This window comes from Gymnoscopelus braueri, assembly GCF_963280865.1.
Source record: "Gymnoscopelus braueri genome assembly, chromosome: 14".
Lineage (NCBI taxonomy): Eukaryota > Metazoa > Chordata > Actinopteri > Myctophiformes > Myctophidae > Gymnoscopelus > Gymnoscopelus braueri.
The window spans coordinates 33,812,620-33,835,908 of NC_137619.1; the positions used below are offsets into that span (position 1 = coordinate 33,812,620).

The following is a 23,289-nucleotide window of genomic DNA, read 5'->3' on the forward strand; positions in this document are numbered from 1 at the left end:
AGTTGTGACTGTTGTGTGTTTCTATTTCCAGAAGAGAAGAAAAGGACAGATGTCAGCCCTAGTAAGTTTACAGCTCATTATTTTATACACATGTTTGTTATAAGTTATCAATTATAACACATTATATACCGGAGCAGCGGTTCCCAAACCTTTTAGCTCGAGACCCAAAAGAGAAATTTCTCTCTCTCTCTCCGAGACCCAAACTAGTTAAAATAGCCGATCTACAAACACACAATGCATCGTGACACGTTGCATGAAATGTTTTTATGCCATTTCTTTGATTGATTGATTGATTGATTGATTATGGAATTCTTTTGAATAGAAATTTGTAATTCTTTAGGATTTCTGAAAGAATTTGATTTTGTTTTGGAAAATCTTTTTAAAACATTTTGGAAACAAAAAGTTACTTGTGACCCACTGTATTAGAAACACTGTATTTTAGGACTGATGGCTTGTTGTGATGCAAAACAAGCTTTCAAAGTGTCTCTCTGTCTGTAGTTGTGTGTTTCCTGTCTGATCGTGATTGGCTGAGGAACAGAGTGATCCACTGGATTCAGGAAGAAGCGGAACCGTCCAGCCTGTCCTCAAACGGGTCCTCTGTCCATGACCTTTTGCACACTTACTTCCAGGTCAGAGCAGTGTGTCTGTCTTGCATCTCGGCCTGGCCTACTTGTAGGTATTAGTTGTACTGTAGCAGCTATAGTTTTAAAAAGGTACTGTGATAGGAATTCACAAGACTTATAATTACAGTATGTGAGTCATATGGGATTATGGATGATCCATTTCCTATTGATCAAAATCTGATAGTTACAGTACAATACAGAACATAAATTACAGTAAATTGTGTGTGTGTGTGTGTGTGTGTGTGTGTGTGTGTGTGTGTGTGTGTGTGTGTGTGTGTGTGTGTGTGTGTGTGTGTGTGTGTGTGTGTGTGTGTGTGTGTGTGTGTGTGTGTGTGTGTGTGTGTGTGTCTATTACAGGTCTATGATAATGGAGATTCCAAGCTTGATTCGACAGAGTTTCTGCGATTCCTAGAACACAATGACACTGCCCTCAACCTCACACACTCTCAGAGTCTGGAGAATAGTCGGCTAGTGAGGTATACACGTGCGCATACACACACACACACACACATACAAATACACCTGACGCAGTGATGTATTTTGTATTTCAACGTGGTATCTCTAGTTGGTATCTATATAGGTTTATGTATAAGTACTAGATTTTCAGGCCGCTACGAGGCCTTCAAACCTAGTCCTATGTTGCGCTGATAAGAGCAATGGTCACTGAAGTATGGCCATTTGAAGTGTTAAACACTGCTATAACACTGCTGCCGAGTGGCGATGCACTTGCAGCACCCAGGTCCGCTGTCATACCTGTGCAACCTTGTGTTCGGGAGGTAAGGGTCTAGGACCACTTCCTGGTAAAACCGGAAGTGAACAGATCCACTTCCGGGTTGCACCATTGAACTCCACACCCCTCAGAGAGTGTGTGGGTGAAGTTTCAAGGCAATCCGACAACCCGGAAGTAGAAAACCCAGAAGTGGTCATTTTTGATGAAATTGGTAGTCTGTGGGACCACCCACCAAGTTTGGAGCCTGTAGCATGCTGGGAACTGGAGTTATGGCTATTCAAACCCCAGCCAATAGGAAAGCAGAGGGGGCAGGGCATCAGCAAATTACAGCCCGTCTCTATTGGCCGTCTAAGAGCACCCATTATGCTGGTAACTGGAGTCATGGCTGTTTAAAGCCCAGCCAATATGAACACAGAGGTGGGGCTTAAGCAATTGCAGCCTGTCCCTGGGCTGTCTAAGAGCACCTACCAAGTTTGGGGTGTTTAGCATGCTGGGAACTGGAGTTATGGCTGTTTAAACCCCAGCCAACAGGACAGAGGGGGCGGAGCAATGTGGTCTGTGGTCCCTGGTTTGGCTATTGTGATGGCAGACCCCTGACCAGCATTGGTGCCAAGTTTGGTGCGGATCGGAGCAACGGTGCTTGTGTTACGCTTGTGACGTCCGTCCACCCACCCACCCACGGCAATTTTAATATAGGATAGGGTTTAAGACAGTGGTAAGTGGAGGATCATATTTGTCTGAGCTAGGGCACATTCATACCTACTTACTAGCAGTCATGATTCTCTCTCTCTCTCTCTCGTTCTCTCTCTCTCTAGGTCTCTGTGTGTAGATGCTTTGATAGAGCTATCAGATGAGAATGCTGACTGGAAGCTGAGTCTCGCTGAGTTTATCAACTGTCTGACGCCCACCTACCAGCCACCTGAGAGACGTAATACACGCACATACATAAATATTCATTATTTATCTTTATCTTCTTTTTAAAGTTATTTGCAGTATTTGACAGGTGGCAATTGCCTCATGTGTACAAAAAGCTTGACCCCAAAATGAAGGCAAAAATGAAAAGTACATAGGTAGCTACATCAACCAAATCAATCAATCTATCAATCCATCAAATCAATGAAGCAATAAAAGAAATATACATATATATTCTGTTCAGAAGACGAAAACGAATGCTAATTTCTTGAATGTATGAATTATGACCATTGTGAAAATGATATTCACATTGAATATTCCAGCAGTCCTGTCTTGCTTAATTATCTGTGTAAATGTCTTCATCTCTGACTACTGTACTTTACGTGTGTGTGTGCGTGCGTGCGTGTGTGTGTGTGTAGAATGTGCTCTAGAGGACGAAGTGTTCGAGGATGGCTCTGAAACTCAAATGGAGTGTAACAAGTGTGTGTGTGCCTGTGGCAGCTGGGTCTGCACTGCTCTGACCTGTGATGGTGAGTATAGAAACACCAGTGTTGGGTATAAATCTAAATTATAGAAGAAAATTCAAACAGATTTTTCCCAAAAATTCAAAAATAGCAGATATACAAGCTTGCAGCGTGGCACGAAGTGACTCGCTGTGTACTTGTGTAGCTTGTACATCTGCTGTTTTTTGAATAGCCAACGCTAAAATCTAAAATGACACAGACAGATGCTTTCCCAGTTTTAATGGGTTACATGGTGCGTTTATGGTGCATTTCTATAGCAGCTTTTCATCCACAGTGCTTCACAATGTGCATTAGATTCACCCGTCCCATTCATACACACGTTCACGGCAGAGGAAACCATGCAAGGCACAAACCTGCTCACCGGGAGCAGATAGGGGTCTAGTGTCTTGCTCAAGGACACCTCTACATTAACCCAGAGGGAACAGGGGATCTAACCAGGAACCTTCTGATTTCCAAGCGGCCACTCCAGCACCTGAGCCACTGCTGTTGAAACGTCTATATATAGACGCTTAAAAAACAGCTAATCAACGTCTAGGCTAAGAATAGACGTTGAAAAAAAATTCACTGTTAGACCAGTTATAACCCGGTTTTAGACGGAGGTCTAATAGCCCTCTGGGTTACTAATTACACATTTTCAGTAGATTGCCCAACACTGATAAACACAAGCGTGCATGTACGTACGCACGCACATATCACAATGAACTCGATCTTGTCTTTCAGGGGAACAAATAGAGGTGGAAGAGAACCCAGGAGGAGAGGACGAAGAGATGACAGAGGAGGAATGGAGCAGGAGAGTAGCGGAACTTAATGCTTTACAGGTAGACACACGGTTATCATTCAGCAATGTCTTCTTTGGCATTTCTGTTGAATGTCTTCTGTCATATATTTCATGTAGGCTGCATTATGTACAGTTTCCTGTAACCTCTACTCTGTTGTGGAAAAACCCCTGAACACTGTCTGTTTCTCTAGGGCTAGGGGACCCTCGCCATGGGGACAACAAGGCTACGCCCACCGAATTCACTCTGGCCAATCACCAGCTTCAAGGTTTAGAACTACGCCCTCCTCATGATGAAGCCACTATTCTTATCCGGTTCTAAAAACAGGATGACCTTTTGGGCGTTTAGTTTTAGTTTTTTGTACTTTTTATACTATCACTTATCTGTTTTGAGCATGACCCCTACCAGGGCTGATGATTCAATTGTTATTGATTATATTACTAAATGTATGCACTTATGGCACTGTAACACACATTGGATGAAAGTAGTCACTGATGGCACATGGTATAAATTGTTATAAATATATTGTATACATACAGTCATTAACACAAGGCTGATAATATTGGACTGTTTTGGTGTCAAGGGACAAGTGAAAATAAAACATTCCCAGACATCTTTGGTTTACTTTACTTTTGCATTGTCCTACAGTAACTATTTTATTCTTTCTGAACTAAGTACATTTTATCATGCACATACATTTAATCAAATGGCAATTCATTTGGAACAAGGAAAATTGATCAGTTGTTGATTAGGTCTGGTATAATAGAATAAAGGCAATTCAATTAAATAAAAACACAAAACAGAAGTAGAATAATTTAAATAAAAGTGTGAAAGTGAATAATAGATCAATACACTGAAACTGGGTCTCAATAGGGCCTCCAGACAGGCTCCTCCCCTCTGGCAGAAAGACACACCCCTTCAACGTGACTGATCAGTGGAGCAGAGACGTTGCGTTGCTCCCCTGTGGTGTGGATCGGTTGGTTTGACCCGTAGTAGAAGCTGCCTGGCTGGAACAGACCACTGTGGTTCAGGGGGTTGGGAGGAGGATGGTGATGTGGGGGCAGGTAGTGGGGGTATGGAGGCGTGGGGGTGGAGTAGGGGATGGACGATATGTGGTGCATTCTGGGTGTTGGAGTGAAGGGTGACGTCAGAGAGGTAAGCTGGCCCCGAAACGATGTCTCATGAGCCCAAAGAGAGGAGGAGAGGGGCCTACAGTCTGGAGAGAGACAGAGAATCAGAATCAGCTTACTTCGTCGTATGACAGTGTAGCGTAGCGTTAAAGTAGCCAAAATGGCCAATCTACATGCTTACATCGTTTGCAATGCAACTCATTGTGAGCTTGTACATCTGCTATTTGGACACCAGATTCAAAGTGATTAAGTCTGTCTGTGTTTTATAAACATTTAACCAATGAAAAGTATTAAGAGGTTGTGACTAAATAATAACTATTGGGCACAGATTCTTTTTTCCATTTTCATGAACATACAAAGTTTCCGTGATAACAATGAAAACAAGACAATTTCAATAGGATGTTGAGCTCTCATCAGATGTTTTCCATTAGTTTTCTACCAGTGTCTAAAAGAATAATCTGTCTCTCCCAGTACCAGAGGACGCTTGACTGCTGATGCTGCTAGAAGACCTGCATGTTCCTGACTTTATCTCCTTTTGTCTCTGTCCTAAATGCAGGGAGAGAGGGAGAGAGAGAGAGAGAGAGAGAGAGAGAGAGAGAGAGAGAGAGAGAGAGAGAGAGAGAGAGAGAGAGAGAGAGAGAGAGAGAGAGAGAGAGAGAGAGAGAGAGAGAGAGGGGTTGAGGCAAGCATCCATTTAATTTGATAGCTGATCCTTGGTAACATTTGTAACTTGATTTTGTGTAGCAGTGTGGCAGCCCACACTGTCACTCTCATTGAGGATTGCTTCAGTTGTTTGACTGGCAGTGATTAGATGATCAGATTATGACTGTTTCAATTCAGATTTTGGACTGTGTGTTAACCAGAACGGTCTATCTACAGTGCGGTCTGTCTCCCTTTGACTTTCCCAGACAGAAGTACTGCTTATCACACAGAGAGGGGCCTCTAACTTATCCAGGGACGGATTCAGACCTATAGACCTGAATGTTTCACAGGTTAAATTGGTGATAATTCCTGTCCCTCTTTAACCACTTAAACCCTATTGACCAGGGTCCCCCAGGGGTCTATCCTTGACCATGGCCCACTCCTTTTTTCTTTCTTTTTTACCTCTACACCAAATCTGTGTGTTTGTGAGTTTTGTTTGTGCAATTAAGCTTAATTTGCCCTGACAAGCACTCCACACTGATCATACTAACGTCTTGGCAGGCGGGGTCCGTCCACAGTGATTTTGATGGCTCTCTGCAGAGTAGCGATCTGAGGAGGCTGGGTCAGCACATTGATTGACAGGTTCAAACTCTTCCCTACAGGAATAACACGAACATCACCATACACACAATCAATGGGCAAAGTGACACACAAAATCAATCTTCTGTACTAGAGTTGTTACCAGTATCGGAAAAGTTGCCGATACTGCCTAAAATGCCAGTGTCGGTATCGACGAGTATTGCAGTCTATGTGCCATTCCCATACCACATAATTTATCACATGATGATATGTCATTTATAGTAATCAATTATTATCTATTTTGAATGCTTCAGTTGATGTTGCACTACTGTTTTATATATTTTAAAATTTGTATTTATTCCTAGATCAGTGGTTCTCAAATAATCGGAATCGGTATCGGGAAGGACATTTTTTTATCGGTACATCTCTATTCTGTCCTCATCTAACCTCTCCCGCTGCGTCCTATGAAGCGGAGGTCATTGAACTGGGCGTGGCCTTGCTTCATAATGGCTGTGGCGTTGCGTAGCTCGGCGCTGCTGATGTCATCGTTACCAGCCATCACTATGACGCCCACGCCGTCTGGTACGTCATCGCTGAGTGCAACCACCTAGAGAGAAAAGAGCATGCAACTGGTCAGACTCCCATTATTTCTTAACAAGACTCTCAACAAAACAGGTAGCTGGACAGGTAGCAGGACAGGTAGCTTATACAAAAGGTGAACATAAAATGTTTTGAAATGGCCCAGGGCTACTACTACAACAGGATAGATAGACAGGCAAATATTCAACAGGTATAGCCTCTTAAGCAGTGGTTCGAGGGGGTTCCAGGGGGTCCCCAGCTTAAATTATTGATAGTTAGGAATCAAATGGACCCTTAAGCCCCCTAGCTTTAAAGCACAGCTCAAGACCTATTTCTTCACTCTTGCTTTTAGCTGATTCTTTGGTTGATTTTTAATTCCTCACTGTATTGCCTATTTTAATGTTGTTTTATGCCTTTGCTTTTATTTTATTTTATTTTAGTTTGCTTTATTGTTAAATTGGTTCTAACTGTAATTGTATTCTTGCTCTGTAAAGCACTTTGAGCTGCATTTCATGTCATGAAAGGTGCTATACAAATAAAGTTTATTATTATTATTATTATTACACACTAAACGTTGTTGTCCAGACTACCACAGACTGCAAGTTACAGGTCTGTAACTCTGAGAGTGTACAAATGGAACCAAATGGACCCCAACGCCCAACGGGTCCATTTGTACACTCTCTGAGTTGTGCGGGGCCGTGGCCTAAAGCAAGGGTTCCCAAACCTTTCAGGCCGCGACCCCCCAAAATAATCATATTTGAACTGGGGACCCCCCCACCCTGACAAGCACTTGGAATAGTAGGAATTACATTTATTTTGACTCAAATAAATATTGTGAAAATAGCCGAACTAGACAAGCTCACAACGTCTCGAACTGCGAGGCGCTCTTTCTTGACAATTTGGCCAATTTGGTATTAAAAAGGTCTTAAAAGTAATTAAATAGTAACTTTAGAAATGTGCAGATACCCTGTATACAGTTATACTGTATGTTGGTTTGTTTACCGTTGAGTGGGAAAACAATGTTGCACATTAAGCTATAATCATCTGGGGAGCCCCCCCAAATTATTTGGGGACCCCCCATGGGGATCCCGACCCCCAGTTTGGGAACCACTGCCCTAAATCATACCAAACTGGTGGGACTTGAAATGAAAATGTTTGAGAACCACCAACTGGCCTATTGATCTGCAGCTGGATAGATAGATAGTAACTACTAACAGTGAAGGTTCTAGGCAGGGTCTTGTTACATCTCCAGTGTTGAGGCAGGCTGCTACAGAGGAAGTTAGGACTGTCGGTCTGGACCAGGCCTCGACTGGGAGTCACGGTACTCCTTTGGGGCTGTGGTGGCTGAGTGAGGGAACCCTGGAGGGGCCTCACTACCTGGCACTCTGGTTGATGAATGCTGGGTGGTGGTGGCGGCGTGGGCCTTCGTTTCACCAGGGGATCTAAAGGAAGCAAGAGAGAGATGGGCGTAAGTCCCAGTGTTGTTAAAAACACACAACATCAAAAGTAGAGTATCAATTCAAACGTTTGAAATAATAATAAAAAAATAATAATAATCTGTGCATATATATATATATATATATATATATATATATATATATATATATATATATAGGTATAAGGTTCAAGGTTACTTTATTTTGGAGAAATTTGTCTTGGACACACAGACCAGCAGCATACATACACAATACTACAAGACAAAAACAACAATAAAGCACATAGTGACACGTACAGTACAACCCATTTAGGCCTATACATCACCCTCCAGCAATATATATATATATATATATATATATACATATTCAACTTTGCTTCCCCTAACCTCGTATCCGAGAGAAAACTACAATGACCATAATGCCTCGGTGGCAGAAGCTACGTCATCAAAGCGCGCTACGAGCAGATCGAACGAATCAACCAAACAAACACAAACAGACGAAAAAGTTGCAAGTGGTGCAACTGAACATCTTCATAGATCTGTGAGTCTTTCCTTTATGTGTGTGTCTGTGTCCCCATGTCCTCCCGAACCTCTGTGTCCTGCCTGTCTGTTGTCTCTCATCATGTGTGTGTGTGTGTGTGTGTGTGTGTGTGTGTGTGTGTGTGTGTGTGTGTGTGTGTGTGTGTGTGTGTGTGTGTGTGTGTGTGTTATCACCGCAGTGTTTGAATAGGAGGGAACTGGTCTTTATTATCATTCAGATTTACTGCCGGAGGGGAAGTTAGTGGTCACAGCCACCTGCCGTGTGTGTGTGTGTGTGTGTGTGTGTGTGTGTGTGTGTGTGTGTGTGTGTGTGTGTGTGTGTGTGTGGTGTTTATAAGCTGTATTGATTTTGTGCCACTCTGTTCTGCTATGTTGTTATTTTAAAGGCATAGTATATCATAACCCTGTGTTTACATAAGAAAACAATAACTTTTTTTAAACCAATCATTTCCTTCTATAACAGCCGTTATCAGCCACTGGAGTAGTGTGGTGGTGTTAACCTGCACTGTATTTTTGTTTTGGTTGACGGGGATGTTTTCATTGAGGACCCTTTAAGGGTCCAGGACCACCTGTCGAAGACTCATGAAGGCCCTGTCTAGAACATGATGTTCTTCACCTTCATAGAAGACCCATTTTCTAGGCAGGGGCTTCTGTACCGTAAGATAATATCTCGTGGAAATACAGCAGGGCATACCTCTGTTTTAGTTATATTTTATGATTAACATTTTTGCATTAAGAAAACACACAAATACAATAAAAACACAACAATGTATATAAATGTTTAATTTTTGTTTGTTTTCTTTTTTTGTATAGGTATTGTTGTATTTACCTCTGTTTTTAATGTTTTCTCAAAGTTTTAGACATCTTACATCATTTTAAAGATGTTTCACACAATTTCAGAACTGATTTACTTTTAGTGTGGCCAGAACTTATTATGTTATTATGACAAATTTGAGTTGGGATTGTGTTTCATTCTTCTTTTCCTGTCCACAACTCCACACGTACGTACAGTATGTGTCTTGTTGCGTTAAGCACTTAAACCCTCCATAATTAGTCAAACGGACCTGAGTTGGCTCTGTACTTGGTGCGCTCTTTACCAACTCTCTTCCCCGAAAATAGCCGATCTACTAGATCACAACACGTTGAGTTGTAGTTCGGCTCATTTCGCCGAATGTTCCCTCCAGAATACGGAAGCTAGGGTCCAACCGGTTAATGCATGTGTGGCTTTGTTTGTGTGCAGGGTGAAGTGGTTATGAGCAGTCCCATGGCCAGCTCTGCTCCCTCCAATTCTAAAGACCGACCCGTCCCCAGGGCCAGCTTCATCCCAGAGCTACAAAGCATGATGTGAGATTACACAAACACACAGTCAGATCTATAAGCTCACAACGCCTGGCGTTGCGAGGCGTTTTGAGCTTGTAGATCTGCTATTTTCACAATAATTATCTGTGGAACCGAGTCAAACCAAATGTAATGCCTCAACTCCTACGTTCCAAGTGCTTGTCAGGGTAGGGGGTCCCCAGTTCAAATATGATTATTTTTTGGGGGGTCACGGCCTGAAAAGGTTGAGAACCACTGACCTAGAGTATGAGAGAGACACAGTGACACAGACAAACAGACAGACAATAAATAGAGAGACTGACCCCAATACAGCATTGGGCTGGTGCTTCCAAATAGGCTGTTGGAAGCCATGGCAACCTGTTCCACTGATATAATAGAGACAGTTAGCACAGTGCACTCAGTTAATGTCATACACTCATTGAATGTGGGTTTTATCACTTGCAGTCAAACCCCAGATATCCGCATAATCATCGCAATCATACACTCACATGAATCACTAATGTGATTTATTCTATGTTTACATGTCATTAATACATTTTCTTTTGTTACTTTTTAAAATATTAATTGTTATATATTAAGTGGCTAACAACATTACATGTTTATAAGTCACTGGCAACAATAAAAAGGAAAGATCTTTTCTCCTTGCTTAAAAAAAGGTAGGGTAAGTGATATTGTTTTGGTTAAAACCAAACTTTTTTTGTTAAAAGGTCAAAGCACTATATTTTGATAGTAATCATTGCTATAGACTAGTGTTTGTGCAGTAACAGGGGTCTCTGTCTCTCCAGCTCTAGAAAATACATTTTCAGGTAGGTGAAGAAATCTCAGCCAATCAGGAGAGAGTACCCGTTTTATCAGCTTCATTTTTATAGTGTTCCAGTTCCAATTGTGTCTGCTTATTTCTTAGTGTCATCACTTCCAATTTCGCTTGTTTAATCTGTATCATGACTGAATTCTCTATCCTGATTGGATAAAATTGGTATCCTGACCTGAAAATGCATTTTCGGTTTAATAAAGAGGTGGAGAGACATGGAGACTCCTTGTTACCGAACAAACACTTTATAGCAATGGGTACTATCAGAATATAGCGCTATTTAACACTTATTTTAACCAAAGAAAATCACTTACCCTACCTTTTTTAAGGCCATATATGAGTAGGAACAGTATAAACTATATAACTATGACAGTACTCAAGTTTAAATAGAAATACTAGCACTAGCTATTAGGGGTTAAACAGTTAATCAAACTATTCGATTGTAAAAAATATTGATTTTCAATCACCTTTTCAATAAATAATTTTGTGAGCTAAGCTTGTAGATCAGCTGTATTTGTGCACAACACCGTTGTACGACAAAGATAAAATAAGGCTTTGATTAATCAGACTTTTTGGCGTTGATTTGTTGATATAACAAAATCAAAAAGCCATTACAGAATCAATATTTTATTAATCGAAATATTTATCAATAGAATAATCGCTAAGAAAAGAATGAATCGGTAAGAATGAATGAAGAATAGTTGCAGCCCTACTAGCCATACTTAACAATACAGTAAGGGAAGACAATTAACAATTTAGGCATTAAGCAGGCATTAAGCATCCAGAGCAATTTACAGTAAGCAAGGTAAACGCAAGGTAATACATCAAATGCATATATGATCAAATGCATAGATCTTAAGGGGTTAAAAGCGTCTGGCTATAAAGTGTTGACAAAGCCTTTTCATGGCCTGGCAGTGCATGGTAGGCAAAATAAAATACTTGTCCTATTATTAGCAACTTAAAAAGTAGTACCTTTTAAAATGTTCTTTGCCACAATACCCTACAATACTTCGTTTTGGGCAATATTAAGAAAAATTGGTTAACAAGCACAATACTAAAACCTGTCTTAATGCTTAGTGAAATGTGCAGATAAGACACCCACCAAAACACCAGGCTTACCAGCCAATTATGTAAACAGAAAAAAAATCTAAAATGTTCTAAATGTCTTGTATTTGTCATGTTGTCACTGTGGTGTATATGTATGAGCTTCTAGCTAAATTGGCATATTTACATGAAATCATGTGTATTGATTGAAATGTACATTCATATGCACTGTCCTGGAAAATAAATACATAGAGTAAAAGGACTGCACTGCTATTTTTGTTTTTGTTTTGTTAAAACAGATCTGATCTTTTCAATGCTGTGTGAACTGGGAGAAACCACACGCAATAAAAATAAAAATCTAAATTGAGGAAAATCCATCTATGCTCAGACAGTTCACCAGCATGTAATGTCCAAATGTGTTTGTGTGCCTGTGTGTATTTTGGGGTACTCACCGTGTGGTGTGTGTGTGTGTGGGCCTGTGGAGTAGAGATGTGGTCTTGGTGGTCAGACAGCCCGATGCCAAACTAAACCCCAAAACCTACACCTGTCTAAACCTTAAAACCAATTGTCTGACTAAACCCAACCTCCAAACCCGAAGCCAACCTGCCCACAACCCTTTCTATCCCGGCCTCTGGGACTGAAAGCTGCAGCCAGCCAACCACAGGCCAAAGGAAGGGAGCAGAGAGAGGCAGGAAAAGAGGGAAGGAGGGAGGGAGAAAGAAACTAAAGAAGGGAAAAGAGAAGGAATGGGCGAAGGAAAGTCATTCAGGATGTGGGTTTACGTTAGTCTGGTATCATGGAAGTGGTATCCCTGTATGCAAATTGTGGCCAGGCCTAATTGTGGCTGAGTGGTGTGTAGGATGTTTCTCTCTGTGTGTGTGTGTGTGTGTGTGTGTGTGTGTGTGTGTGTGTGTGTGTGTGTGTGTGTGTGTGTGTGTGTGTGTGTGTGTGTGTGTGTGTGTGTGTGTGTGTGTTTGTGTTTGTGTGAGAGAGAGAGCAAGATATGTGTGTGTATGTGTGAGTTTTGGGTGTAGTCTACTGTGAGTTCTAGAAGTATTTAGCCTACATTGGTTTGGATGTGAGATGACACTGCTTTGATGTGAGGTATTTTCAAGCACGTCAAGTACCTTCTAATCCATTAAAGTACTTGCTGTGTTTGTGTATGTCATGGTCCTCCATTAGGATTGCAGAAGGTATTCGTTTTTTTATAAATGAATACGAAGTTTTGCTTACAATTATTTGGCGTGGAATTAATTTTAAAAGTTTGCAATACGTAAATATTTACGTCATTGTCGGTTGTATTTCACAGTTTTTGTGTTGAATATTCATCTGTGACTCTGCTGAGTTCTAACTGAGCCTGTGTCTGTGTGTTAGGTTTGCTCTGGGAGATGCTTGCAGGCCGCTGCCCGAGACCGCTGCTCTGGTAGAGGACATCGTGCACACACAACTCATCACGATGGTAATACACTTTTATACACTTCACACACTTACACTTACACGCTTATTCCCTACTATACTATGGCCATGGAGAAGACTCATTGCCTTTTATTGATAGTGTTAAGTGGGATGAGAGACATGCAGTAAAGCAGTGGTTCTCAAACTTTTTCATGCCAAGGACCCCCAAAATGATATGTATTTGGCCGCGGACCCCCATCTCAAATATGTTGTTCCAGGGAACCCCCAGAAGCAAAGATTTGAGTTACAAATGTTTGCTTAAAAATATATATAGTCAAAGATTTGCGCAAATGTTCACGATAAAAAAAAAAAAGCAGATCTACAAGCTCATAGCGCGGCACTCGGTGCCGCGCTATGAGCTTGTATATCTGCTATTTTTCAATAGCCAAAGTATAAAAGGTAAAAATTATTGTGATGCTATATTAACACATTTTTCTGGGGACCCCCTGGAACCCCCCCAAGGACCCCTGGGGGTCCCCGGACCCCACTTTGAGAACCAACGCAGTAAAGATCGTCGGGAATGGGACTCGAACCCGCAATGCACTAGTCAGGCTACATTAGAGCCTAAGTGCCCGGACCGCTGGCCCAAGAAGACTCATTTCTGATTGGCTTGCAGGTGTCCGTTAATAGTGCTGTATATTTGGATACCTCAAACATACTGTAGTACTGTGTGTTTAACCCATTAAGACAGAGAAAGCATGTGTCATTTTAGATGTCTTCAGGCTATTCGAAAATAGTAGATATACAAGCTCATAGCGCGGCACAGAGTGCTGCGTTATGAGCTTGTAGATCTGCTATTTTTGAAAAATCTTTGAATATATCTATTTTTAAAGTGATTTTTTTTTACTCAAATCTTTGCTTCTGGAACTAAATATTTTGAGATGGGGGTCCGCGGCTATCTCAGGTCTTAAGGGGTTAAAGCAAGGCAGGAAGTTGTTCCAGGGCCAGAACCAGGTCGGGGTTGCTGGGAACTGGGCCCTCTGTAAATGTTAGTACGAATGGACAATATAAGCGTCTGGTGTGTGGAGTATGGCCCAGAGACACATGCTCTCTCTTCCTCTCCATGTTCAGCACTGTGAATATTATCTCTAGAAATGACACAGTATATCGTTGCTGTTGGGCAGAAACCTCCTATCTCCATATTCTAACTTTGTGTGTGTTCTTTTTTTCTTACATTAATGCCCTACTTGATCATACTACAGCGTCACACAAAAGTAGCAGATCTGCAAGCAGATCTGAGCTTGTAGATCTGCTGCTTTTGCTATTTTTGAATTTGAATCCTGAAAAGTTTTGGACATGTGAGGTTTCCACCTAACAGAGACGATAGCTATATTATGCTAATTGCTGTTGTATGCATGGTTTGGTTGGTTAGCTGCAGCAGGCGTGCGAGGGGGCTGTCCTACGAGGGTCAAGGGTCATTTCAGCTGAGGACCTCCTCTTTCTGATGAGGAGAGACAAGGTCAGTAGATATTACACACCAAGCACAAATTCACACACAAGTTTGGCAGATAGAAGCCAATACATTTGTTTAAAAATAATTGTATATAAAAGAAAATATATAATTATATCATTGTTAAAATACCGGAAGACCACCAACAAGAAATTACTGAGAAATACAGAATTAGATTATCGGAGCAAACAAATACATTTATATTTTGGGTCGGTACCTGTTAAACATGTAGCATTGAAGTACTCACTCCCATATTGTACATATTGCTTCCCCCCCCTATTATGACATTTTAAATGTAATATTTAGTCTATCTTTATGGCCTCTATTTTGAGGGTGGTACGCTATGATGATTTTCAGCAGTGCAACTGATAGTTCCGACTTTTACCTCCAACTTTTATTTACTGCCTATTAACTGCTTATCTCACAACTGTGGTAAAAATAACTCAACTCAATGGTGCAAATGGGCTTCCATACAATCCAGACTATGTGGTTCTCCAAATAAAGGGGGGAGGGATGTAATATTTTCTCTGCTAGTGAGATATGGCTGTCATTAACCAAACAAAACTCGGACATTTTGTTTGGGCCTGCATTGGAACACTGAACCCTGATTTATACCAAGTTGCGCGCCTGAAAATTGCAGATCTACAAGCTGACAGTGTGCTGCGGCGCGGTGTGAGCATGTAGATCTGCTATTCTCGGTGCACGACACAATGCATGACCAGGTATAAAACGGACATGCACCGTTTTATTTACTGTGTGCCTTAGATGATAATACTTCTTCTCACTGTATTTATTGAGATGGTATAATACATGCTTGCTTTGAGTTATTTCTCCAAGTTACTCCTTACACTGTCTGAGTAACTTGAAAAGCACCCTGCAGATACATTTTAGTATCGTCTTATTACATCATAAATCCTTTCCAAATATTATCAACCTTATACTTTTCTAGCATTGAAATGAGTGAAGTCTATAACGATATTCCTCCATTTCCTTCTTTCTCTTTGCTCCATTGTCCCCTTTCTTTTTCATTTTCTGTCTGTTTTGCCACCAGAGGAAAGTATCCAGGTTATTGAAATATATCCAGTTTAGAGATTATAAATCTAAACTCCTCAAAAGCATGGATGAAGAGGACACACAAGACACAGGTACACATCTTTTTAGGGACTTACACCTTTTGATGTCTGTTGATAGGGCATTCCACATTTTGGTGGCATAGCATACTAGAACGAATGTGTCCCCATGTTTTTGCTGAAACTGGATTGAGTGATATCAGTGGAGCTCCCTCTGGTGTTGAGCCTGTGTGTGTCTTTCATATTGTTGAAAACACACACACACACATCTAAAGGCAAATGTTGGAAAGATGTCCGTTGATTTATTATCGATAATATTATTCACCCTGATCTCAAACTCATTTAGCTTTTACATTTAATTTAGCTGATTGCAGAATTGTATCGCATTCATAATAAAGGTAAATTTATGTTTATCTGTTTTAGTTTTTGCTGTGTGTAAGAGCCTCTGAAATGAGCAAAGCAAAAGGGAAGGACTAACCTGATACTGAAATAGTACTCTCTGTACTGTAGATCAGGGGTCTTCAATGTTTTTGAGGCCAAGAACCCCTTAGCTGAGAGAGAGAGATGAAGCAGGGACCCCCCCCCCCACTACATTGTATACAATTGTGTTGTAGATTAAACTTTTTCATAGATTTCATAGATAGCTTCATAGACTAAATTAATGTTTTGTTTGCTTGTTTGTTTTCAAATGATCTTAATGATCTATTAATATGTTGGATTCATGTTAATGTGTATTCTCAGAAATGTTACCTTTTTTAAACCTTCATTTAGTCAACTTGACCGTTGGCTTTGTACTTGGTCTGCTCTTTTTCCCTCTGCACCAACTCTCCGAAAATAGCTGATCTACAAGCACACAACGGCGTTGTGAGCTTGTGAGCTGCTTTAGATGCTATATAGATACTATAATAGAATCTGAAATGTAGTACATTTTAACCCAGTTCTCTGCAGAGATACTCTGCACAACAAAGAGAAGGAGAAGGATTAAGTATTTTTGTGTGCTCCAGTATGTTCCTCGATACTGATGATGTCTTTAACATCTCATTATCATCGGTGTCTTGTAGACAGGTGGGGAAGTGGTGTCACTGGGAATAACCAGCGGCGGCAGCGGTTGGCTCAGGACTTCCTGGTGTGGATGGATCACACTGGAGAGCTGCTGTCATTGGCCGAGAGACAAGACGTGGATCTTGTCAAACAGGAGCGACTGGAGGTCAGGGTTTAATATTATGAATTCATCATGATTATCAAACAGCTTTTAATATTTGTGTTACAGTAGACTCACACTAAGGTTAAAGCTATAATTTTTTCTGAGTTAAACTCTATTCAGTCATGTAGACAAAGTGGAGGACACAGATTAAAGAAATGTTTTTTTCGGCTCCTGTGAATGATAAGGGAGGAATGGAGCACAGGCTACTGGGGGCTACTTGCTTTTATTTTGTACAGCTAGTGTTTATTATACATTTGTGTTTTCAGCGCATCGAGCGTCAGACTCGGACTATGGATCAGAATCAGTACTCAGAGTTCTGTGACAGCCGACAGCTCAGCTTTGGTAAGACTGCTTAGAACATTAGGCCAGAGATTAGTTTTTAATGAGTGGTAATAATTTAGACCTGGAAAGCCTATACAGTACAGTGTTTATACCTTTCAATCCTGGAAAGCATCTGTGTCATTTTTTTATGTTGCTATGTATAGCAACATGGGATCTCCAGCTAAATTATAAAGTAATTTAACCACTTTATCCATATTTTATACATTGGCTATAAAAGAAATGGCAGATATACAAGCTCACAGCGCATCACTTTGTGCCGCACTGCAAGCTTGTACATCTGCAATTTGTAAAGAATATTGAAAAGGTTTGGAAAACTTTGAATAATTGTGCTCTTTTTTTTTACATAAATCTTCTCTTCTGGGGGTCTCTGGCACAAAACATATAGCAACATGAAGTTTCTCAGAAAACTTGGGTTAGGATTTAGAAGGCGTTTTTAAAATCGGCCTCAGGTCTAAAAGGGTTAAAGTTAAATAAAAAATGGACTTGTTCTATCAGTTTGCCAGTCAGATTGTCAACTGTGTGTGTGTGTGTGTGTGTGTGTGTGTGTGTGTGTGTGTGTGTGTGTGTGTGTGTGTGTGTGTGTGTGTGTGTGTGTGTGTGTGTGTGTGTGTGTGTGTGTGTGTGTGTGTGTGTGTGTGTGTGTGTGTGTGTGTGTGTGTGTGTGTGTGTGTGTGTGTGTGTGTGTGTGTGTGTGTGTGTGTGTGTGTGCGCGCGCGCGCTTGGGTGTAGCTAAAAAGGCATCTAAGTTCCGGGACTGGTTGGACTGCAGTACTCTGGAGGTGAAACCCAACAGCATCGCCATGGAGATCCTGTCATATCTGGCCTATGAGACAGTTGCCCAGGTAATTGAGTCCTTCCTGATGTTGTGGGGGTTGAAAGGGGTCTCACAGTCTGGTTATTTCAACTATGCTGTGAACCATATCAACCACCTTCCATTCAGCACTGCCCTGCTCTGGATAACATTTTAAACACTTGAACCCTATATATTTAATTGACAGGGGTCTCCCAGGAACGAGTTGTGAACTTGTAGATCGGCTGTTTTCATAGTGTTCACATATTATGAAATGCCATGAATAGGAACACTAGGGTTTAAGTGGTTAAAAGAATATACTATAAGTGAATTAGTGTGGAACTTCCACTTTTGCAGTCTTAGTGCTGTGGACAAAATATCTGTTTTGTACTTTGTAGTTATGATTGAATGTGTGATCAATAGTTCTGAATTCTGAATCTGTCAAAAAAAGTTTGATTTATAATGTATTAGTTTTGTTTGCCCTGCATGCCATGACAGAGTGAAATTGTGACTCTTGAAAAAATGCTCTTTCTCACCCATGTCACTAGATCCATAAACATTAACTTAACAACATGGCTTGATTAATTTTCCTCATCTGTCTTTCTTGCAATACAGATTGTAGATTTGTCTCTGTTGGTGAAGCAGGAAATGACGTCAAAGACCAATCCTATCAGTCACGTGATCTCTGCCAGCTACATCCACTACAGTACACACACTGAGGTACATGCACAGTCGTAGCTACGTAAAGTTCAAGTTGTTGTGGCGAGCGGTGTCTGTATGTGGGCTTCTCTGTCTGTGGCGGGGTCGCATAGATATGCCCATATATATTTGAATCTGAGGAAGATGAATGTCGAAACGTCAGTCACCCCAAAATAATAAACATGTGCAGACCAGTCGAGTGCTCCAGTATATTTTATTTGGGTGGTCTCTCATGAAGGTATTATTCTCTGATTCTGATGCAAGTTGTCCCTGTTGAGCACCGACGAGCCCTTCTACCTTCAACTGGCTGAAGCGTGCTGGACTTCTCTTTGTACCCATATGCCCATATATAGACTGTCGCAGCAGTTGTCAATGCAATAACCCGGCAACGATGGGCAGGCTGATATCAGCCCAAATATGGACCTGCCCGACGTCAGCGCAAATCTGCATGTCATGTCAACGGCCTTTCTCTCTGTCAGGAAAAAAAAGACCCAGACTCACCTGAGGCCACTCCCCCCTCCACTCCAGGCTCCTCCCACTCTTCTAAGCCCCTTCTCCAGGGTAACGGAAGCCTGGATGGCAGAGCCAGACAAAGGAAACGCAAGAAGGTGTGTGTATGTGTGTGGCTTAAATTGACTTATTGTAACTGGCCTGGGTGCACTAAATAATAATAACTTTACAGACCTGCCAGCCTGCACGCATTTTGCGTACAAACTACGCAATTCTAGGTCTCGGTACGCAGGTACGAAATGCCCAATGACAGCTACACAATATGGGGCATGGGCGCGGTATAACATTAAACCAAAGATTTGCTACATTCGGCATTTACCCCTCCTTGTAAACCCAACTCGCGGCCGCAGGAGTTAAGCTGAGTGCTGGTGGACGAGTGACTGCTTCTTACCCCTCCCTGACCGAAAATCTCCTCAAATTGTGCTGCGTGAGTTGATCAGCTGAAACACTCTAAAATTAACACAGACCGTGAAAAGCAGCATCCTCATACTCAAACCTTTGAGTACATCTGATATTGAACATGATTTTACACAATTTATATGTTGAATAACAAGATTTATCTACAGTATTGCCATGGCAACACTACTTTTCAAGAAAGTATTGCCTGGCAATACTACTTTTTCCCAGACCAAATGGCATTTTTATTACATTTTAGTTTAATAATTCAGTTATAACATCTTGCCTCCATTAGTGTAAGACATGCAATGTACTACGTTTCTGGTGTGAAATTTCTATAACATAACTGTAAATGCCCCCCCCAAAAAAGAAGACGTACGGGACCCCCAAAAACAAAACATTTGCCACAGGCAAACTCCCAAGAAAATCCCAAGGTTGGCAGGTTTGACTTTATTTGTGTAGCCCAAAGTGCTTCACATAAAAACAGCAAATAAATGAAACATAACCAAACTGTACATTTTAATGCTGGAAACGGATGTCTGGATTCCAGGGGCTCTCCAGCTGCGGGGTTTGCCAACCTCTCCCGTACATTCCCAAATCATCTCTCTTTCTCTTTTCTCTTTTGTGTGTGTGTGTGTGTGTGTGTTTCAGAGCTGTCCTGCTACAGTGGAGCCACCTAGTGGAGCCATTCAGACATATCACATTAGAGAGGCTATCAGAAGATATAACTACAGACACACGGTATGTTCTAGGTAGTTTTTTTTTGGGTTGTTTCAGTTTTTTGGTGACACAGCATATAGCATTTTTTATCCCTAAGAAGATATTTCAAAAACATTTCCATGGCATTTTCTGTGCACCTTCATGCTATTGATTTTGGTGACCCCAATTGCTTTACTCTAACGTATTTCCACTTGCATCGAAGATATCTTAAATGTTATGGAGCAGATTGCCATATAACGCTTTCATGCTTCCTGGAGAATGACCGTACAGATTTTATGACCCCATGGCCTTTCCTCTTGCACCACCCGTAGACCACAGGGGGCCAGCACACAGGGGGCCAGAATCACAATCAGACTCAACTTAATTGTCAGAATCACATGTTTACAGGCGTAAAAAGTGGATTAATTTCCTTTACAGATCTGTATATGGACCAGCAGCAGTGCAATTCTGCCCAAAAATACTTTGTCTAAGTAATTTGCAATGGTAGAGATTCCAATCTCCCTGTGTGTGTGTTTAAATACAGAGTATAATTTTATGTTAGAACATTTGCGAGGCCACACAAAAGTATTGGGAGGGGAGTGAAGAACTTTTAACTCTCGTTGTCATTTAGGGGCTCTGTTTGTACCTGAAGTGTCAATAATGTTCTTTTTCTCTCTTGCAGGGTTCGTATCGGAGGGGTGGCATGGCCTTCTTAGCCTGTTAAAGATTTTAACACTCACTTATGAGTGCATGTAAATATTGAAGTTATTTCTGACTCTGATCACTCCATTTTTGCCTTTTCATCAAAGAGATGTAATGTAGGCTAACCACTATGAATATCCACACACATGTCATACAGATTAAGTTCCAGGCCACTGTTCAAAATTAAAATTCTACTGAGCTTACAAACTCAGTTGGAGGAGAAAACATTAGAGATGTTTTTGGTATTTTTTTTTGGTTTAAAATGTTATTCCTGTTTTGTGCTTGTTTGTTCTGTATGTCAAAATAAGGTCTGATTTTTGATTTATTTTGTATTGCGGCTTTGTGCATTTGAAATAATTGAAGGTGTGCAGTGATTTGACCAGAATGTGGTTCATTTCAACTGCACAAAGCTGCAAAATATGTTGAAAATAGCATAGGAAATAAATGAAAATTTGTCATTTCTATTTTGAATATAGTGGGAATAAAATTCTTAAGTTGGTACTTGTGGTACCAACTTCATGGAGGAGGGAATGACCTGGATGGCCAAGAAGCATTAACATGTATTTCTCAATTTTCAGTTTTGTACGTATATGTCCGAACCATATTATACCATAATAGTCAAATGGAATTTCACTAGCCCTGATGATTGTCTTCTGTGTGATCAGTGTTTGTACATGAAAATAAATTCTGCATAATTTACTAATATATCACTGCCATCATCATTCACCTATATATTGCAATGCCTCCTACACTCAGAAATGTACCCTACACTCAAACATCTGCATGGATCTCTTTTTATTAGAAGAGAACTATTTATTACATTCAACATTGATTATCGTCACCGCCAGGCCGAGACTATGTTTTGACTATGCAGGAAAGACAAAAGTGCAGAAAATGGCTGACGTGCCACAAGAATGACTAATGCCTGATCTTCCACCCTTTACAAATGTTGTAATGAATTACTTTGGACTGATCCAAGTAAACACACTTTGGACTGATCCAAGTAAACAGAGCAAGAAGCCTTGTCAAGTGGTATGGCCAGTAGGGCGGTGCATTTAGAGATGGCATACTCCTTGGACACAGATTCTTGCATTCAAGCCATTCGGAGGTTCATATGCCGGAGAGGTTAAAGGTAGGGTAAGTGATTTACTTTTGTTAAAATAAGTGTTAAATAGCGCTATATTCTATAGAGCGTTTGTTCAGTAAAAGTAGTCTCCCATGTCTCTCCAGCTCCTCCATTAAACAGCAAATGCATTTTCAGTGCTCTCTCCTGATTGGCTTAAATGTTATCACCTACATTTAAAATGTATTTATATTCTGTTTACTAAAGAGCTGGAAAGACTCCTGTGACCGAACAAACGCTCTGTAGCAATGATTACCATCAGAATATAGTACTTTAACCTTTTAACAAAAAAAAATATTACCAAAAAATATCACTTACCCTACCTTTAAGTATCTCTATCTTGACACAAAAAGAGTATGCATTGGTAAAGATTTTCTAACGGATGGTTTTAAACAATAACTTAAATCTGTTCTTGTGTATCTGTAGATTCAGTCATTCTGTCAGGGGGAGAGGTGTTTGCCGTGGATTTTCATCTTTTGACCTGTCAGTCACCTCTCCCTTCGACCTTAAATATAACCTAGAAATTCTCGTCTGGAAAGCCCGGTGGTGTAAGAGAAAAGGAGAGGCTTCACAAGCTGCAGGTTGGGGGTTTGGGTCCTGGTAAATCTTTAATTTTCTTTAATTAAATTATTATGCTGCCCACTAGTGTAATATATACAGGCAGAGTTTAGGCTTTGGACTGATAGAGACAGACATAAATCTGTTCATGTGAATATATTATGTTCAGACTGAGTGATGGTGTAGTGGTCTAATGCTCAGCCTCTCAGTTAAGAGGTTCCATGTTTACATGCCAGTCTTCCTAGTTCAATCCTCGAGTATCTGAATTTTACTAACTGAAGGCTAACATACTGTACAAAAGAACACTTCAACTGGACAGCAGAGAAATCTGCTCAGAGAGACTGTGTGATGGTCAAATGATCAGACTCACCACAGAGACAGAGATGTCCATGTTCAAATCAGTCCTCCTATACCTCACTGCTAGAGTACTAATTTTCAAGGCTAAAATACAAAAGAATAACTCAAAAGCACTAGAGGACAGGGGCGGATATTTGCACTAGGCAGACCACGAACTTGCGTGGAGCCCCGAGGCAGGGGGGAGATTTTTTTTTTAAAATCTCATGAAATCACAAACAACATATACAAACAAAGAAATTATCAATACATCTATATACACAACATATTCCAA

The 23,289-nt window shown here is 40.8% G+C and overlaps 3 protein-coding genes across 5 annotated transcripts in view; 2 read left to right on the forward strand and 1 right to left on the reverse strand.

The window, feature by feature from the left end:
• Positions 1-4,127, forward strand: part of LOC308100196 (follistatin-related protein 1-like) — a 10,186-nt gene extending 6,059 nt beyond the window's left edge. The window contains exons 5-11 of one of the 2 annotated variants that reach the window (XM_080449149.1): positions 32-61; positions 499-629; positions 981-1,099; positions 2,169-2,281; positions 2,685-2,795; positions 3,510-3,607; positions 3,759-4,127. In XM_080449149.1, coding sequence (XP_080305275.1) covers positions 32-61; positions 499-629; positions 981-1,099; positions 2,169-2,281; positions 2,685-2,795; positions 3,510-3,607; positions 3,759-3,764 — 608 coding nt within the window. In that variant the 3' untranslated portion in view covers positions 3,765-4,127. The remainder of the gene's footprint in view (positions 1-31; positions 62-498; positions 630-980; positions 1,100-2,168; positions 2,282-2,684; positions 2,796-3,509; positions 3,608-3,758) is intronic. The other variant, XM_080449150.1, reaches the window with a different exon arrangement.
• A 304-nt stretch (positions 4,128-4,431) lies between these two features.
• On the reverse strand, positions 4,432-8,551 carry LOC308100606 (uncharacterized protein; the record flags this gene model as incomplete). The annotated part of the gene is made up of 6 exons (XM_080449672.1): positions 4,432-4,781; positions 5,170-5,241; positions 5,889-5,993; positions 6,364-6,523; positions 7,711-7,937; positions 8,521-8,551. 6 exons carry the CDS (start codon positions 8,549-8,551, stop codon positions 4,432-4,434), a joined length of 945 nt encoding a protein of 314 aa, XP_080305798.1.
• supt3h (SPT3 homolog, SAGA and STAGA complex component) lies at positions 8,386-21,685 on the forward strand. Of its 2 annotated transcripts, XM_080449790.1 has the most exons (12): positions 8,386-8,471; positions 9,711-9,814; positions 13,038-13,122; positions 14,491-14,577; positions 15,620-15,713; positions 16,700-16,845; positions 17,109-17,184; positions 17,914-18,026; positions 18,590-18,694; positions 19,153-19,281; positions 20,231-20,320; positions 20,961-21,685. In XM_080449790.1, exons 2-12 carry the CDS (start codon positions 9,723-9,725, stop codon positions 21,000-21,002), a joined length of 1,059 nt encoding a protein of 352 aa, XP_080305916.1. In that variant the 5' UTR covers positions 8,386-8,471; positions 9,711-9,722; the 3' UTR covers positions 21,003-21,685. The 2 variants fall into 2 exon arrangements, with proteins under 2 accessions (XP_080305916.1, XP_080305917.1); XM_080449791.1 differs by lacking the exon at positions 19,153-19,281.
• The last annotated feature ends 1,604 nt before the right edge of the window (positions 21,686-23,289 follow it).

Excerpts from the sequence above, each read along its gene's own strand:
- supt3h (XM_080449790.1), top strand. The coding sequence starts at position 9,723 with ATGAGCAGTCCCATGGCCAGCTCTGCTCCCTCCAATTCTAAAGACCGA. Across the intron at positions 9,815-13,037 it reads CCAGAGCTACAAAGCATGAT|GTTTGCTCTGGGAGATGCTT; the intron begins GTGAGATTACAC and ends TCTGTGTGTTAG. Across the intron at positions 18,695-19,152 it reads ACTACAGTACACACACTGAG|GAAAAAAAAGACCCAGACTC; the intron begins GTACATGCACAG and ends TCTCTCTGTCAG.